Here is an 18778-nt window from a genome sequence, read left to right on the forward strand (position 1 = left end):
GAGAATTAGCTAAATGCTGAAGGTTAGCCTATATATTTGGTAGTAAAACATAAATAAATATATAGATTAATAAATACTGAAATAAATGAATACATAAATCAATACATAGACATTTCTTTCATTCTTTATCTATATTTATATTTATTTATTTTCCACTATCATATATAAACACTGCCTTTTAATACTGTATGAAATGAACTCAACATTCTTGTTCAATTGTGTATTAGTGAAGATTTTTGTACAAAAAGGTTGTCATGCTTTCATATACTTTTACTTTCAAATAAAAATATATATTTTAACGACCCAGACAATCACTTTGTTGCAGGACTTGTCTGTTCAGTTTGTCTCGTCTGTCTTTTATATGTTATATATATTGTAAGGGGAATGGGTCATGCGTTACTTAGAATAGGAAGGTGGAGTGAATGAGTGGGGAGAATGTGCTGTTTTGGGGGGTTGCAGAGCATAGATGTGACTGGTTGATGAGCCGGACAGCAGCGGGAAATGACGAGGGGTTATATAATAAGGGGGTGCATGAGCCTGTGAACTGGACACAGACCAGAGCTGTGACCGGAGAAAATATGCAGTGAAAGTCCCAGGACTAAAACGTAGGGTTATTATTTTGGTGCCATGACTTTCGTCCCGAGAGGAATTCTCTGTAGTTTCAAATAAAACAAACATTTTGAGAAATCAACACTGTCTCCCTGAGTACTACTTCCTAAACATGAAAATGTTACAATATACTACACTGAACAAAAATATAAATGCAACTTGCAACAATTTCAAAGATTTTACTGAGTTACAATTCATATAAGGAAATCAGTCAATTGAAATAAATTCATTAAGCCCTAATCTATGGATTTAACATGACTGGGAATACAGACATGCATCTGTTGGTCACAGATACCTTAAAAAAAGGCAGGGACATGGATCAGAGAACCAGTCAGTATCTGGTGTGACCACCATTTGCCTCATGCAGCGCGACACATCTCCTTTGTATAGAGTTGATCAGGCCTGTGGAATGTTGCAACACTCCTCTTCAGTTGCTGTGCAAAGTTGCTGGAAAATGGCGGGAACTGGAACACGCTGTTGTACACGTCGATCCAGAGCATCCCAAACATGCTCAATGGGTGATATGTCTGGTGAGTATGCAGGCCATGGAAGAACTGGGACATTTTCAGCTTCCAGGAATTGTGTACAGATCCTTGTGACATGGGGCCGTGCATTATCATGCCAAAACATGAGGTGATGGCAGCAGATGAATGGCACGACAATGGGCCTCAGGATCTCGTCACTGTATCTCTGTGCTCCGAGTATCTCAATCGAATAACGCATTGTGTGCATATTTTGCATAGCTAGGCCTGCCCCGTATCACAATAACCCCACCGTATGGTATGGGCCTCTGTTACCCCCGTGAGACAAGTCAGTGCAACCTGTAGTCGCCCACCGGGCGAGCTGGGTGTGCTGCGGTATTGTGACAGACGCCCGTATACGTTGCCATGTGATTCACCCCCTAAGTGGGCACTTTTCCAGCAAGGCGTACGGCCATCGAAGGTTGCCGGGTGATATAATATATATATATATATATACTATAAATTATTAATATATATATATATATATATATATATATATTATATATTGGGGTAACCCCAATGATAATTATGGAAATTCCATATTTTTACCATGATAGCCTTCTTCAATCAAAACCAGTCTTTTCTTAAATATCCAATAGAGTTTAGATTAAATAATTCCATGTCTTCTGAAACTAAATGATGTATAGATTAGACAAACAATGAGTAATTAACATTCAGGGTTTGTGAAAAAGTAAGTGAACCCCTGGTTTTATCAGCTCAATTAAGGGGATAATTAGAATCAGATATTTAAATAATTAGGTAGATCTTCAGGGGTGAGTTTGGGAGGCCCCACCCTATATAAAGATAAGAAACTGGTCTTCACCATACAGGTGTGTGGAAAAATAAATCACTGAGGACCTCAGAAAAACAATTATTGATGCTCATCAGTCTAGAAAGGGTTACAAAACCATTTCTAAGGATTTGGGGCTCCATCAATCCACTGTCAGACAGTCTACAAATGGAGAAAGTTCAAGACCACAGTCAATCTACCCAGGAGCCGTCGTCCAACCAAAATCTCTCCACGAACTTGCCCTCATTGACATAACCATGAATTCTGCATAGTACCAGAAGATTCTAGAGGAGAATGTCAGGTGAGCTGAGAATGTGAGCTGAATCTGAACCAAAAGTGGGTCATACAGCAAGACAATGATCCTAAACATACAAGCAGATCTACAAAAGAATGGCTGCAGAAGAAGAAATTCCACGTTTTAGAATGGCCTAGTCAAAGTCCGGACCTAAACCTCACCGGAATGTTGTGGCAGGACCTGAAGCGAGCTATCCATGCAAAGAAGCCCTCAAATGTTACAAAGTTGAAGCAGTTCTGTAAGGAGGAATGGGCAAAAATTCCTCAAAACCGATGGGAGAGACTGACCAACAGTTACAGGAAGTGCTTAGTTGAAGTCATTGCTGCTCAACTGGGTGCCACCAGTTACTGAATCTAAAGGTTCACATACTTTTTCACACATGGATATTGAATGTTGAATCATTTGTGGATAAATAAATGTGTGCCATTTGTTTAATCAGGTTATCTTTATCTATTATTAAGACTCTAAGAACATTTTAGGTTTGAAATATGTGAAATATGTAAAAATCCTAAGGAGTTCACAAACATTTTCTCGGGATATATATATATATATATATATATATATATATATATATAAATATATATATATATATATATATATATATATATATATATATAGACACACACACACACACACACACAGTATGAAGGATTAGTTAGGAAAAGAACAAAATGTAAAAGGAGCACATAAACTAACTGGTTGGTAAACAAAGTCATTAAGTCTGGTTTAAATAAACACGTTTTTTTATGTTCAAATTGGGGGGCTTTAGGACCCAGTAGTGGTTACTGGAGTCAAGACCAACTCCTGGTTATATCAATTGTCTAATTAGGGGGTTAATTAGTTATTTATAAAAGGATGTGAGTGTGTGTTTCAGTGTGGGTGATGGTAGGAGTCTGGTTGGAGAGTTGGAGAGTTGGAGAGTTGGAGAGAGTGTTGTGAGAACTGGGAAACAAACTATTGGAAAAGGGATTTGGATTACGTTTTGGTGATGAGGTAACAGGCTTAGCCTGCCTTGATATTAGGTAGGAACATCATTTGTTTAGATAGGGCCCAAGATCGGGTTAGGTTTTGTTTTTATTTTATTTTCATTGTAAATAATAAACACACCCTAGGCGTTTCCTCACATCCTGTAATTGAAGTGTTTATTTAGAGAAGAAAAACCTGTGACCAGAGGGCAATCTGTCACACACACACACACACACACACACACACACACACACACACACACACACACACACACACACACACACACACACACACACACACATATATATATATAGTGTACATGCAATTGGGCTCATCCACTAAACCCTCAACATTACAAGCATCCCTTCTGACAAAAGGATTTACTTACAAAAAGGGCTTGTTTCAAACTCGAACCTGTGACTGAAACCACCATAGCCTGCTGCGGTGCGTGCTCGGATCTGAAAGATGTAAACGGAGCCAGGCTTCAAACCATCTGCAGTGATCTCCATATCTTTAGACTTAATGATGGTGTAGCTGGTCTCCTGATCCTAATCCATAAAGAAGACAAGGAAAGTCATTTTACATTATTGCATTAAAAAATAGTACATTTAATATTATAGATTTGTAACAATATTGTTTTTAGGAGAAAAAACACAGAAAAAACAGCATTTGAAATACTGTAATGAGAAATAAGGCCATTTTCCACATATCTTCATTTTAGACCTAGTTTTCTCAAAAAGCCTTGTTCCTTCAGTTAATAAAATATAACAGTTCACAGCAGTGGGATGACATGTAATCAAGACTAGGATCAATTTGTATTCTGAGACTGTTGGTGGTGCCATCTGAGAGGGACAGACACAGACTGGCACTGATACTTTCTGTTTCTCTTCAAAACTTCACTGACCCGCTGAAGTGAAAGCAGCATTGCTGACTCTGTCTTTCTTAATTTGTAGCCAGGTTAGTACCATAAATGTTTTGTACACTTTTAAAATAATATCTTTATATTATGTTGCTTCGAGAATATAAAACCTGTGTTATTGTCTAATTGCACATTAAAAGCTTATAAAATAAACTATTAAATACTGCATAACCACAATGGATATTTCTGAGGACTACAAGACCACATATTTACTGTATCAGTGTAAATAACTTGATTGTTATTGCATAAATCGTTATTAAAACTGAATGCCAATTTAATATTTCTGAACTATATCTAACCAAAACAACTCTTCCTTTTTGCACTTGTGTGAATTGTATTTATTTGCAAAAATAAATCAAAACTTCATTGACCGCTGAAGTGAAAGCAGTATTGCTGACTTTCTTAATTTGTATCCAGATAATTAATTAACATAACATTAATGCTTAGTGTTACGCATTTCTGGTTTATACCAAATTTTATGAAAAAATTACAGGATTTTATTTTTATTTTTTTTTTACTTAAGCTTGGTTCCCTTTCAAGTGGAATTACAACCATTACTGAATGGGAAGAGTCTCTCTGACCCGTCAATCACTGAGCATATATAAAAAAGCTGCCCTATCAGGGCCCTGTTGTGAGGAGGAAGTTCCTCCCATCTCCTGCTGAAGAGGGACATCATCACAGTAGCATATCGCCATTTTCTCTCTCACCTCACTGAGACAGGACACCTCACCTCACTGAGCCTTGTGTTTTCTTTGTACCGAAAATTGGCTCATTTGTACGGTTTTGACCTACAAATTGATTTGCTAACTTGCTCACTGCCTTAGTCTTGTGTCAGTAGTTTCTACTGATCGACCCCTCTATTGAGTTTGGCGATAAGCTTATTTTTCTCTCTTACTGCCTTGTGTAGTTAAATTACCGTTCCTAGATCTACTGCGGTGCTGTAGGATGACCCCGCGGGCTTGTGGCGCCATCCTGTATGCCGATTGACTCAGCCTCAGCTACCATCAAGCTCGGGCCTACAATCCCTTCTCAAGCCTCAGGCTTGCTCAGCACCGACCGCACTCTTCCTCGGCACTGACCTCAGCATCTACTGCCACAGCTCGGCACCAACCACGCTTCCTCGGCGCTGACACCAATTGACAACCCGGCATCGTCCGCGCTCATTTTGGCACCGACACTGACACTGATTGTTGCGTCCACTTCAACGCCCACACGACGCTGACTACGGACACCGATGCAGACAGCTCGGCACCGACGCGTATTGCTTGACAACGACGCCCCGTGCCATGTCAGTGCACTCTGCACGGTCCTCCGCTGAGTTCCACCAGTGCGACCAGTGAGGAGCCAAACTCCATAAACAGGACAGGCACACTTCATGTGCGAGGTGTCTAGGGCCAGACCGCTTGTGGCTGATTTGGACTGCTCTCCCTGCCAGAAGTTCTCCAAAAGAACAAAGGGCAGGAAGGCAGCCCTCTCCCAAGCAGATTCTCTCTCCTCGGGGCAAGGAAGAATGAGATCCGTGGTCCAAGGTCCTCCTCAAAGGGCCTCTGGAACCCCACCTGCCACTGTGAACAGGGAGCTCCCCCATACCCCTAGGTCACCCTCCCCTTCCTCACCACTGGTGCGGAGGCGTAGGCGCCCCTCCATAGAATCAAGGTGGACACCGCCAAGGTGGCACGACTCAAGAGGGTGCTCACCAGGAGGCAGGCGGTTGCCATGGAGGTATCGCTCTCCTTCCCCACATAAGCACAGGTGCTCCCCCTCTGAGTTGCCGGAGAGATGCCAAAGCTCGGCTGAGCAGCGCTTTGATGAGCTTGCCGAAAAGGTGAGAGCCAAGCAAACCATGCTGAAGACCCTACTAAAATCATAGGGTAGACTACTACCAGGCAGCCCCAGCTTCCCCATTCCCGCTCTCCATCCCCGGCCCCATCTAGACCCACAAGCCCTGGCGAGCTGTTGTTTACGCCATCGAGGTCAGACATGTCCGACCCCGCCACTTCAGTTGGTCAGACCACAGCGGGGGGCTCCATAATGTCCATACAGCACACTTCCCAAAGAGAGGAGTTCCAGGCCTTGATGCAGCATGCAGCTGTTACCACAGACGTTCCCTGGATGACAGAACAGGAGGGGAAGGGGAACCACTTCCTGAAACAGAAAGGGCAACCACAACATGCCTGCCCTCTGTGTCATGAATTCATGGAGCTGGTTCGCTCTTCATGGAGCAACCCGGCATCCGCTCCCTCAGGCTCCAGAACAGCAGAGTCTCTGCTGCACACTGCAGGAGCCCAAGAAACTGGCCTAGGCACGTACCCTCCCATCGGGGTCATGGTCACGGTGCTGGTGCAAGGATCCACCTTCACCAGAGGGGACAAAGACTCTACCTGCCCGTCTAAGCCATGCAGGACTACTGACACTATGCTAAAAAAGGTATATGCATCAGTGCCATTGTCAGTAATAGTGGAAAATGCAATGGCCATATTGGTGCTCTACCAATCACATCTAGCGACGAGGCTGCAGGAACGGGCAACGGAGACGGACACTGGGGAGCTTCAGGCAGTGACGGGAGCGATGACTGGCCTGATAGGGGAGTTAGGTCACGCAATCGGGAGGTCTGTAGAGGTGCTGGTAGCTGCCAGCCGACATCTTTGGCTAACCCAAGCCAAGGTTGTAGAGACGGAGAAGGTTGCGTTGTTGGATGCCCCCATAACACTGGGGCAGATATTTGGAGCGACCATTGATGTGAGCCTTGACAGTTCTCACAAGGCCACGGATCTTGCTTCCAAAATTTTGCACCTTCCTGCCTATCGCCAGTGCCCAAGATGGCGTTCCCAGCCTGCTGGACCAACTGAACACCACCCTCCACCCCAGACCAAGCAAGCAGGCAGAGGAAGAGCCGGCGGCAAGGGACCAGCGCTGACCAAGGGAAAACAGTTCTCCGGCTGGAGACCGAGGCCGGGGCCTAAAAAAGATGTGCCCCTTCCCAAGCCCAAGGGAGACCACCCTTGAGGGGCTCTGGCTGCCACCTTCCCCCCCTCACAACCGGACTGACAACTGGACACGACCCATCGCAAGGCTGCACCTAGGACTCCTGGGTGCCATCGACTATGAGACACAGTTACTCTTTGCAATTCCACTTAGGCAAGCCACCCTTCAAGGAACCAGTTTGCGTGATTCTCCTTCAACAGGATATCGCTAATCTTCAACAGAAGAACGCTGTGTGCTTGGTAAACCCAAGCGATGCCATCAGTGGCTTCTACTCCAGGTACTTCCTGGTGCCCAAGAGGGACAACGGTTTCCAACCTATTCTGAACCTCAGGGTCCTCAACATGTTCCTCAAACAAAGGAAGTTCAATTTTTGACCTTACAGCATATCCTCCAGTCCTTCCAGCTGGGCGACTGGTTCACATCGATCGACCTGCAAGACACCTACTTCCATGTCCCGATCAGTCCTGCGCAGAGAAAATGCCTACACTTCGCCTTTCAAGGCAATGCGTACGAATTCTGCATGCTGTCGTTTGGTCTCTCGCTGGCGCCCCGCACATTTTCCAAGTGCATGGATGCAGCACTGGCTCCACTGATTGGCAGCAAGCGCATATAAATTCCCAAGAACCGCTTGCAGTAGCCCTGGCATTTATATAATTTTCACCAGCAGTTAGCGCACAAACACGTGCTGGTCTGGACGGACAACACAACAGTGGTAGCCTACATAAACAACCAAGGTGGCCTGAGCTCACCGGGCCTTCACCACGCAGCGCACAGACTCCTGTCCTGGACACAGACAATTGCGTTCCATCAGGGCGGTTCACCTCCCCAGTGTAGACAACAGAGCAACAGACCTCTTGTCCAGAGGAGCTCCAGACAACTCCGAGTGGAGACTGTACCTCCAGTTTGTGAGACAGATCTGGAAGAGGTTTCAGACGACACAAGTCGACCTCTTCGCCACAGCCGAGCCCACTCATTGCCCTCTATGGTTCTCTATGGAGAGATGAGCTAGATCACCACTGGCCACAGGGGCTCTTGTATGCGTTCCTTCTGCTACCGCTGTTACCCCTGACACTAGAGAGGATCAGGGTGGAGAGAGCCCAGGTTTTGCTGGTTGCACCCAGATGACCGAGGTGCCCCTGGTTTGCTCTCCTCTCCAACATGTTGTTAGGCCAACCGTGGCAGCTCCCACTCCACAAGGACCTCCTGAGCCAAGTAGAGGGGTTATTATGGCATCTGAACCCAGCCCAGCTCCAACTTTGGGTCTAGCCGTTGAACGGAGCCGTCTATCCAGACAAGGTTTGCCAGATGCAGTGGTAGAAAAACTTCAGTCTGCTAGGGCGCCTAGCACTAGAGCCCAGTATTCATATAAATGACGAGTCCAAGACCGATGCATTGCTTAGGGTCACGATCCTGTGACCTGCCCTATCAAGACGATCCTAACCTTCTTACAACACCGGTTTGATTCGGGAAAATTTGCATCCACTCTGAAGGTCTACCTGGTAGCAATATCAGTGTGCCACAATAAAATTGACTCTGTGCAATTTCTTAAAGGGGCCCGGAAGCTCCGTCCTCCAATGAAAAGCTTGGTCCCTAAGTGGGATCTGGAGCTGGTGCTGGGGGTCCTTACGGGTTCCCCATTTGAGCCCATGGCCTCAGCACAGCTGTGCCCTGTTTCCTTCAAAGTGGCGTTTTTATTAGCCATTAAGTCTGCCAGAAGAGTGAGTTTCATGCACTGTCCATCGATGACACATGTATGGATTTTACTGGAAATGACTCACGGGTAACATTAAGAACAAACCCAGCCTTTTTGCCTAAGGTGGTCTCATCATTCCATATTAACTAATCAGTGGTTTTGGAAGCTTTCAGACCTCCCCTGCACGAGTCAGAGAAGGACCGTAGACAGCACACGCTTTGCCCGGTCAGGGCTCTGCGCTGTTATCTGGATAGGACAGCATCCTGGAGGCAGTCCAACCAGCTGTTTGTCTGCTTTGGGTCCCACTCTAGAGGTCAAGCCCTATTGAAGCAACGTCTAGCGCACTGGGTGGCAGATGCCATATGCTTGGCTTATGAAGGCTTATTACGGTCCATTGTACCAGGGGCTAAGTGACTTTGTGGGCTCTCTTTCATGGCGCCTCCTTGGATGAGCTTTGCAATACTGCTACATGGAAAGGTAGTTAGACATTTGCATGCTTTTACCGCTTTGATGTTGCAAACCGCATGAGGCCCTCATCATGTGGGCTCTGAGACTATCGCCGTGAGGATGTACTGTCGGTAATCTGGAGCCACGACAGGTTTGGTACAACTTCCCATTCGGTAATGGTTTTCATTCCACATTTCTCAAAAACAGGCAAGGATAGTCATCATAGTTTACAGTGTGGGTCTTCTTTTCTTTACTCTGGGCTGGGAACCTTCTACAGAAAATCTACCCAACAGTGATATTTGCAGCATTTTCTAGTGCAGCATGTTCTACTACTAATACTAATTACACTGATTATTGGTAACCTAAAACATAGTTCCAATCTTCAAATAATATAATTATTTACATGCAAATAAACATTTGCCCATCCAACTTACAGTATGATTTTTCATGGACCCAGGCTCACCAAATAATATCTATAGATAAATGTCTTCATCTTTTTAGGTGTAAAATTGACTGTACTTGCAGTCAATCAGTGCCTGATAGGTCTCACTTGCACATAGGGAAGCGCACACTGTTGCTCCACATTGGGTAACCCCATAGAATTAGTCTAACCCTGCATGCAGTATACACTATGTCAGCAGAATTACGAAGATGTCTTTCTACATTTTTAATGCAGGTATTTCCTATTTGTATTTTTTAGAAGTTGGTTCTGCCCCCTGGGTGACAGAAAATAAAAATAACAACTTTTTTACACCTTAAATGTTACATTAATGAATGAATAAAAACTAATGAATTGCTGGGGGAGCATGTTATTTATATAATTGCTGATCCCCCTACTAATCGGCTAATTATAAGGAAACAAAAAATGCACTCTGCTGCGGCTTCTTTGTGATTGCTCTTACCTTTTCAAAATATTTGATCTCGTATTCCAAAATGATGCCATTGGGGCGGTCTGGTTCCTGCCAAGACACAGAGATGCTGTTTTTGGCTGTCTTTCCCTTCCTTACAATACTGACTGGTGATGGGGCTGAAAAAGGCACATACAAAGAACATACTGTCAATAATAATGGGCTCTGGTGATGTAGAATTTTTTTGTTGTTGGTTTTTGCTGATTTATTGTTAATTGTGATATATAACACTGACAGGTTGGATAAATTAGGGATGTTAATTTATTTCACAAAATAGTCTGGGGCAATTTAATTGTAACCGTTCATTGAAATAAAGTACAGTACATGGAGGCACTTGTTTTGTTCCTATTAACCCAAAGGTATGTTATTTTAATAAATATATGAATACAGTAAATCAAAAAAAGTCTATTGATTTGCCTGCAATCTCTCACATAATCGTTCCCTGGATATTTGTAATTCATATTGTAAACTATTATCGCTTAATGGAGAAAGTATAACCCCGTACAATTAACTAGAAATGTATCCTGCAAATCAAAACACACTAAGGGAGAGTATCATTTGCTTATGAGATAATTTTGCACTGCTCCACTTTTCACAGGTTTGCTCCAAAATACTACTTCAAAAGCCTTTTTAAACTGGGAGCAATCACTTATCACTTGCTCCACTGGTGCTTTTCTCCTGTGTATTTCATTGTCTAGTGCACCTGTTACAAAGGTCCAATTTTCAAACTGAACAGATAAGCAAAAGAGTCCATTTACCTCCACTAGTTTACACCTAGTTTATGGTGCTATAAATGAGGAGCAGCTACAAAACCAGACTATCAATATAAATCAGCCTGGACTGTCCACAATGGCTTTCTATTGAATTGATAAATCATAACTGCACTTTTTAAATGCATGAATTTAAGTTCACCATTTCCAAAATCAGCTTTTGCATGAGAACAACTGAGGAGTATATTAGCGTGCAGAAAAAAATGGAGCAGAGCAAAATCTTTGAAAAAAGGCCTGTCAATGTCTTGCTTTAGGTGTCCTACTATACAGCTCTTACCTGTGAGCTTGTACAGTAGTAGCTTACTGAAAAACTTAATCTCTGTATAAAGACTCAAATACATTGTAAGAAACTAATTTCCACCTTTTTGGCCACTTTCAGACTATCAATGCTGGAGCAATGCTGCAGCAACACTGGAGCAGTAAGCCTATTTGTCTACATTAGAAGCAAATAAAACATTGAACCTTGTAAAGGACTGTAACTGCAGCATAGATTTAAATCCTCTGTTCTAGAGGGAATGGCAACTTGAAACATGACGAGCCTATAAATAACCCACCGAAACTGTGTGCATAGTTGTTTCCCAAATTTTCATGCTGCAAATTTATTTTTTCATTTGATGCTTTTTTTAGATATGGTTGTGAAAAGAACAATTTTAATAATGCATGTGCTTTTCAAGTTTTACAGGTGACTTGCAATGTATATATGGCCCAACTCGCTGCATTGGCTTTTGTAATTAACCTGAGGTGCAGTATTTTGGCTCTGAGGCATCAGCTTTAAACCCAGATAATTAGTTTAATATTCCATAAAGCGTATATTGTAAATGTATCAACCATACTGAATTTTACCGACAGGCATAACACGAGATGGTTATTTTTCACATTTGCCAAACATGACAAATCATGCCAATGTGTGCTCGCAAATGGGTGGGTGTTTTTGTGTGGCCTTTTATTTATAATAATTCATAATTGCGTGTGTTCTAGGGTTAGCTCATTGCACCCGACCATGACCCCCCAAACTATCACCCATAAAACCCCTGATGGAACTTGCCCATACAGTGCTCTTGTGGAGAAACATACTAAAATAAAGCGGGCTGAAGTTAGATACAAGTTTGTTGTTCGTTATTTGAATAATGAAAAACAAGCAGGTACGTATTTCATTTTCAGCTTTTGAAAAAAAGAAAAATGAACAACGAAAAAGAAACTGGTTCTTTTTTCTTTTCAGTATAAAAAATTAACTGTTTTCTATCTCTTTTTTGACTTCTGGCTAATGAAGCAGGCTAACCATTGATTAATTTATTTTTTCCCTTTCAGCTTTGGAAATCGAAAAACAAACAAGGAACCAGTTTGTTTTTCATTGTTTGTTTTTTCTGAATAATATCTAAATGATCTGGAGATATCTCCAAATGAACAGGACATTATTTAGATATATCTCTAAATGAACAGGACGTTACTTAGAGATATCTTCAAATAGATTGAAGATATCTTTAAATGATAATTTGGCTTGCCAAGATGCCTATCTACTGGAGCAAGACTCCGCTGAAATCAGTTCCTCTAGTAAACATCATGTTTGCAGGGTCCTAAACAAAGTTCTGTACTACTGTATGTCCTTGCGCCCCTCGCAGACCACTAGCACAGGATCGCTGTTCCACTTAATTTGTAATTTTGTTTTCCCTTATTCAGGAGTTTAAAACATACATGGGTGGAAAAGACAATGAATAATTTTTCATTATTCAAAAAAGTTGAAAAACAAACAATGATAAACTAACTGGTTTGTTGTTCATTTGTCAATTTTCAATAGATGAAAACAGAAACAGTTATTCAACAGTTAGCTGATACAAAATGTGAAAATGAACCAGTTTAGCCCATTCCAAAGTTGAAAATGGAAAAATGGGCATTTGCCTTTGTTCAAAAGTTTAAAAAGAATAGAAGTCAGTTTGTTTTTTGATCCTGAAAAGTCAAAAAAAGAAAAAGGTGTCATCAATCCCAAAAACTGCGGCTGTGAATGTTTTGGGTTTGGGCAAAGAGTTCAAGCTGCCACCAAACCAATGAGATCTAGCATCACTGTGCCAATACACTGTGCCAAACAATGAGCGATTGTATCCCAGTGCCCAGACAAAACTATTTGTCATTTAATTTGTATCCAGTTTGTTTTCCATTATTTAAGAGAAATAGAATAAGTGAAAATGAAACATTCTGTTTACCATTATTCAAAAGTAAAAAACAAAAACAAAAAGAAGTTCATTTTTCGTTATTCAAAAGTTGAGAAACAAAAAACAAGCAGGTTCATTGTTCGTTAATCAAAAGCTGAAAAATGAAAAACATACCAGAATGTTTTTCATTGTTCAAAAAACAAACAACAAACTCCCTTAAAATAATAGCTTTTAGATCTTTTGAATTATGGGCAGCAAGTGGCATAAGGCTTTAATATTTCACATTCTAAAATGTTACAATTCTCTTGATGATTGTAATGATGATACATATTAAACAATATTTTCTACAGTAATTGGGACACACATTGTGCTTCAAAGCTGTAATAAACTTTTCCCAAAAAAGCAGCCACACTACCGTGCCAGTTAAACCAGGAATGCCGAAATCGAATCCCTTTAGAATCTTCCTCAATAGAAGTGTTAAAGTGTAACCGTGAGATAAAGACCAATTAAGCAGATTCAAATGATCCCAGTGGAATTGTCGTGATAGCTGCTCTGCATCTCTGCTGCATTTATGTTACAATACACTGTACTAAAGGAGGGAGTACAATCATCTGATATTTTTCTTTGCCAAACAATGAGTAATTGTATCCCAGTACTCAGACAAAACTACAATCAGTCCATCTTAAAAGCCTGTAATTGTATCTGGTGCAATATGATCTTGCAAAAAAAAAACAGAGGGAAAGTAGGGATACAGTGCAACTTCTTTTTTTAGAGGTACATAAAGGTATTGAGCTAATTTTAATCCTTATTTCATAAGAGTAAAAAACACACTAAGAAAAATAAATGGGATGGATATTTCATGAAAAGACTAAATAGACACACAGTCAACACATTTTCAGTATTATTATTATTAGTATTATTATTATATATTTCTTAGCAGACGCTCTTACCCAGGGCGACTTACAGGTGTATACAAAAAATACATATTGAATTACAGTACAAAAAACACTTACTGCACTTTCTACCGTGGTATACCATGCTACAAGCAAATAATATGTTTTGTAAAATCTTACTGAAATCAAAGTAAAGTGTTTATTAGGATTAGTAAAACCAATAACATGATTTATAAAATGGCTTGGATAAGTTAAGTGCTGTGATTGGCTGAACAAGATCACATGGCCATGCGGTAATAATCGTCTTACCGTACGGCTATGACATCATAGACCAACCTACTTACCTGATCTATTAATATTACCACATCTTAATAGTAACAATTATCTAACAGTGTTTCTGTAGGTAAAAATGTCAACATACAACTGAAACAGCATTTAAATCACTCAATTTTTTTTTTCATCTCTGTCACTAAGAATTACAGAAAAATTGGCAAATATACTGTGGTATTTATTTAGTCAGAGAACAGAACAAAGAAAACTCAGAGGCAAGCAGTAGCAGTAACAGTATTCAAAAGCCATCTGAGAAATCACCACGCAAGTCTCACTCTGCATGTAATATACATTGAACAAAAATGTAAATGCAACAAGCAACAATTTCAAAGATTTTATTGAGTTACAGTTCACATAAGGAAATCAGTCAATTGAAATAAATTCATTAGGCCCTAATCTATGGATTTCACATGACTGGGAATACAGACATGCATCTGTTGGTCACAGATACCTTAAAAAAAGGCAGGGACATGGATCAGAAAACCAGTCAGTATCTGGTGTGACCACCATTTGCCTCATGCAGCGCGACACATCTCTTTCGCATAGAGTTGATCAGGCTGTTGATTGTGGCCTGTGGAATGTTATCCCACTCCTCTTCAATGGCTGGGCGAAGTTGCTGGATATTGGCAGGAACTGGAATATGCTGTCGTACACGTCGATCCAAACTATCCCAAACATGCTCAATGGGTGACATGTCTGGTGAGTATGCAGGCCAAGGAAGAACTGGAACATTTTAGCTTCTAGGAATTGTGTACAGATCATTGCGACATGGGGCCGTGCATTATCATGCCGAAACATGAGGTGATGGCAGCAGATGAATGGCACGACAATGGGCCTCAGGATCTCGTCACTGTATCTCTGTGCATTCATATTACAATCGATAAAACGCAATTGTGTTCATTGTCCATAGCTTATGCCTGCCCATACCATAACCCCATCGCTACCATGGGGCACTCTGTTCACAACGTTGACATCAGCAAACCGCTCGCCCACACGACGCCATACACACTGTCTGCCATCTGCCTGGTACAGTTGAAACCGAATTCATCTGTGAAGAGCACACTTCTCCAGCGTGCCAGTGGCCATCGAAGGTGAGCATTTGCCCACTGAAGTCTGTTACGACGCCGAACTGCAGTCAGGTCAAGACCCTGGTGAGGACGATGAGCACGCAGAGGAGCTTCCCTGAGACGGTTTCTGACAGTTTGTGTAGAAATTCTTCGGTTTTGCAAACCCACAGTTCATCAGCTGTCCAAGTGGCTGGTCTCAGATGATCCCGCAGGTGAAGAAGCCGGATGTGGCTGGCGTGGTTACATGTGGTCTGCGGTTGTGAGGCCGGTTGGACGTACTGCCAAATTCTCTAAAACGACATTGGAGGTGGCTTATGGTAGAGAAATGAACATTCAATTCTCTGGCAACAGTTCTGGTGGACATTCCTGCAGTCAGCATGCCAATTGCACGCTCCCTCAAAACTCGACACATCTGTGGCATTGTGTTGTGTGACAAAACTGCACATTTTTGAGTGACCTTTTACTGTCCCCAGCACAAGGTGCACCTGTGTAATGATCATGTTGTTCAATCAACTTCTTGATATGCATACTTGTCAGGTGGACGGATTACCTTGGCAAAGGAGAAATACTCACTAACAGGGATGTAAACAAATTTGTGCACAAAATTTGAGAGAAAAAAGCTTTTTGTGCATATAGAAAATTTCTGGGATCTTTTATTTCAGCTCATGAAACATGGGACCAACACTTTACATGTTGTGTTTATATTTTTGTTCAGTGTATTGTAAAGAAAACTACACAAGACCTATATGATAAACTGAAACATTATTTTAACATACTGTACTTCACAATTATATTTTAAAATATTTAAATGTAAGCCCTTAATAAACACAAAAACAATTAACTTTCTTAGGGACTTTCATACATAAACTCTGACTGGGTTTGTTTTCTCAACAGCTACAGTATATAAATCACCATGGGTTGCCTTGAGCAATTGTGTTAATCATTAGCCCGCGATCATTATGCACCAGAGAGGTGCAAGTTCAGATTCGTTCATGTTCAGTACTTATTTCTCACAACACATATATTAGAGGGCCCTTCTCTATTTAGTACTGCAAACAAAAGAAACATGGATGAAATAATTAAAAGCTTTAAAAATATAGTGGTGCCTTGAGGAGAATCTTGGTACAAAAACTATAACAATAAGTTATTTGTTTAGAATTCTTGGCTAAGTTTGGCTTGGCTAGGTTTTGGAATGCACTTCTGCAATTTATTTTCAACTGTTTAAACAAACTGATGTGCTTCATTTGAAACTACCACTGTAAACTTGCAGATTCACCACAGCATATATTTCCAATCTGCCACTAAAATTGCCTATCAAACTTTAAAATCTTCACTGCCTGCTTTGAACATGCAACTCTAATAAGACAAGAGATCACCCTTTAGCGTGAATGTATATTAAACAGTTAAACAAATAGCATGATATTTGTTCACAGGCGTATACTATTGCATCTCTAAACAAAAGCTCCTGAACTCACCGATCCGCAGGGCTGATATCTCAAATATATTTAGACAGACATGTCCTCTGAACCAGTTTATCTTTTGATTAAACAGAAGCAGCTTTTTCTTGTTTGTCCACTGTTTTCTGAATGGAGTGGAGGAAACTGCAATTTTTCCTTCTCAAACTCAGCACAATTCACTGCCTTCCTACAACAGGAAACTCTGTGTCCACCTTCACAGCTGTTTTCATATATGTACAAGTAGAACCTCTGTGTCCACCTTCCCAACTGTTCTATATATATATATATTATATATATATATATATATATATATATATATATATATATATATATATATATAGACACACACACACACACACACACACACACACACACACACACACACATGTACAGTCAATATGACTGGGCCCAAAAGTTTTCAAAAATATGTGGGAAATTGACTACTGGTCCAAAGCTGCCAGTCCACATGGTAGACAATCAATGCATAAATGCCAACAATCCCTATTGTGGTCGGGACAGCCCCAATTTCCTAGCAAATGTGCCGCATCCCATGCATAGGAGAAAGTCCCGATATTTATCCATAAAAAAAAAAAAAATATAAAATATATATATATATATATATATTATATATATATGATATATATAAATAATATATATATATATATATATATCTTGAAATTTTTTCACATTTTTTTGTGTCAGTGCCTCAGAGTTTCATTTCCACTTATCTACACACCATACTCCACACTGTTAAGGGAAAAAAGTTTTTATTGAGAAAAAAAAAAATATATTATATATTACAAACACCCCCCCCCCCCCCCGAGTTAATACTTGGTGGAAGCACCTTTGGCTGCAACTACAGCTGTGAGTCTATTGCGATAGATCTCTACCAACTTTGAACACCTGGATTTGGATTTTACCTTTCTTCTTTACAAAACTGTTCAAGCTCTGTCAAGTTCCTTGGGGAGTGTTGATGGACAGAAATCTTCAAGGCAGGCCACAAATGTTCAATTGGATTTAGGTCGTGGCTCTGACTGGGCCACTCAAGGACATCTGCCTTTTTGTTCCTTAGCCACTTCAGTGCAGCTTTGGCTGTGTGCTTTGGGTCGTGGTCAAGCTGAAAGGTGAACTTCCGTCCCAGTTTCAGCTTTCTTGCAAAGGCAGCAGGTTTTCCTCAAGGACTCCTCTGTACGTTGTTCCATTCATTTTCCCTTCTGTCCTAACAAGTGCCCCAGTCCCTGCCAATGAGAATCATCCCCATAACATGATGCTGCCACCACCATGTTTCACAGTAGGGATGGTGTTCTTTGGGTGATCCCCTGTGGTTGTTTTGTGTCAAACATAACGCATTTAGGTCAACAAGTTCAATTTTAGTTTTGTTAGACCACAAATCTTTTTGCCACACTAAGTGTTTTTTCCATACTTCAAACAGGATTCAAGGTGGGCTTTCTTGAGTAATGGCTTCCTTCTTGCCACCCTACTATACAGGTCAGATTTGTGGCGTGCTTGAGACATTGTTGTCACATGCACACTTTGACCAGTCTTGGCCATAAAAGCCTGTAGCTCTTGCAAAGTTGCCATTGGCCTCTTGGTAGCCTCTCTGATCAGTCTCCTTTTTCCTCGGTCATCCAGTTTGGAGGGACGGCCTGATCCAGGCAGGATCTTGGTGGTGCCATACACCTTCCACTTCTTAATAATCATCTTGACCGTGCTCCAAGAGATATTCAAGGCCTTTGATATTTTTTTATACCCATCCCCTGATCTGTGAACTTTTGAAAGCGCCTTGGTGCTCATGGTTGAGTCTTTACTTTGAAATGCACTACCCAACAGAAGGAACCTACAGGAACTGCTGAATTTATCCTGAGATCATGTGAATCACTACAGTTTAACACAGGTGGAGGCCACTTAACTTGGTGTGTGATTTTGAAGGCGATTGGTTACACCTGCGCTAATTTAGGATTGCTATTACAAGGGGGGTGGA

At 41.3% G+C, this 18778-nt stretch overlaps 1 protein-coding gene across 3 annotated transcripts in view; it reads right to left on the reverse strand.

The window, feature by feature from the left end:
• Positions 1–18778, reverse strand: part of LOC121319734 (ephrin type-A receptor 5-like) — a 189083-nt gene that overhangs the window by 59879 nt on the left and 110426 nt on the right. For all 3 annotated transcript variants that reach the window (XM_041257486.1, XM_041257478.1, XM_041257507.1), the window contains exons 6-7: positions 10128–10252; positions 3570–3729 (exon numbers count right to left, since the gene is read on the reverse strand). In XM_041257486.1, the coding sequence (XP_041113420.1) occupies positions 3570–3729; positions 10128–10252 (285 nt within the window). The remainder of the gene's footprint in view (positions 1–3569; positions 3730–10127; positions 10253–18778) is intronic.

The sequence above is a fragment of the Polyodon spathula genome, chromosome 1, assembly GCF_017654505.1.
Source record: "Polyodon spathula isolate WHYD16114869_AA chromosome 1, ASM1765450v1, whole genome shotgun sequence".
In the NCBI taxonomy this organism is placed as follows: domain Eukaryota; kingdom Metazoa; phylum Chordata; class Actinopteri; order Acipenseriformes; family Polyodontidae; genus Polyodon; species Polyodon spathula.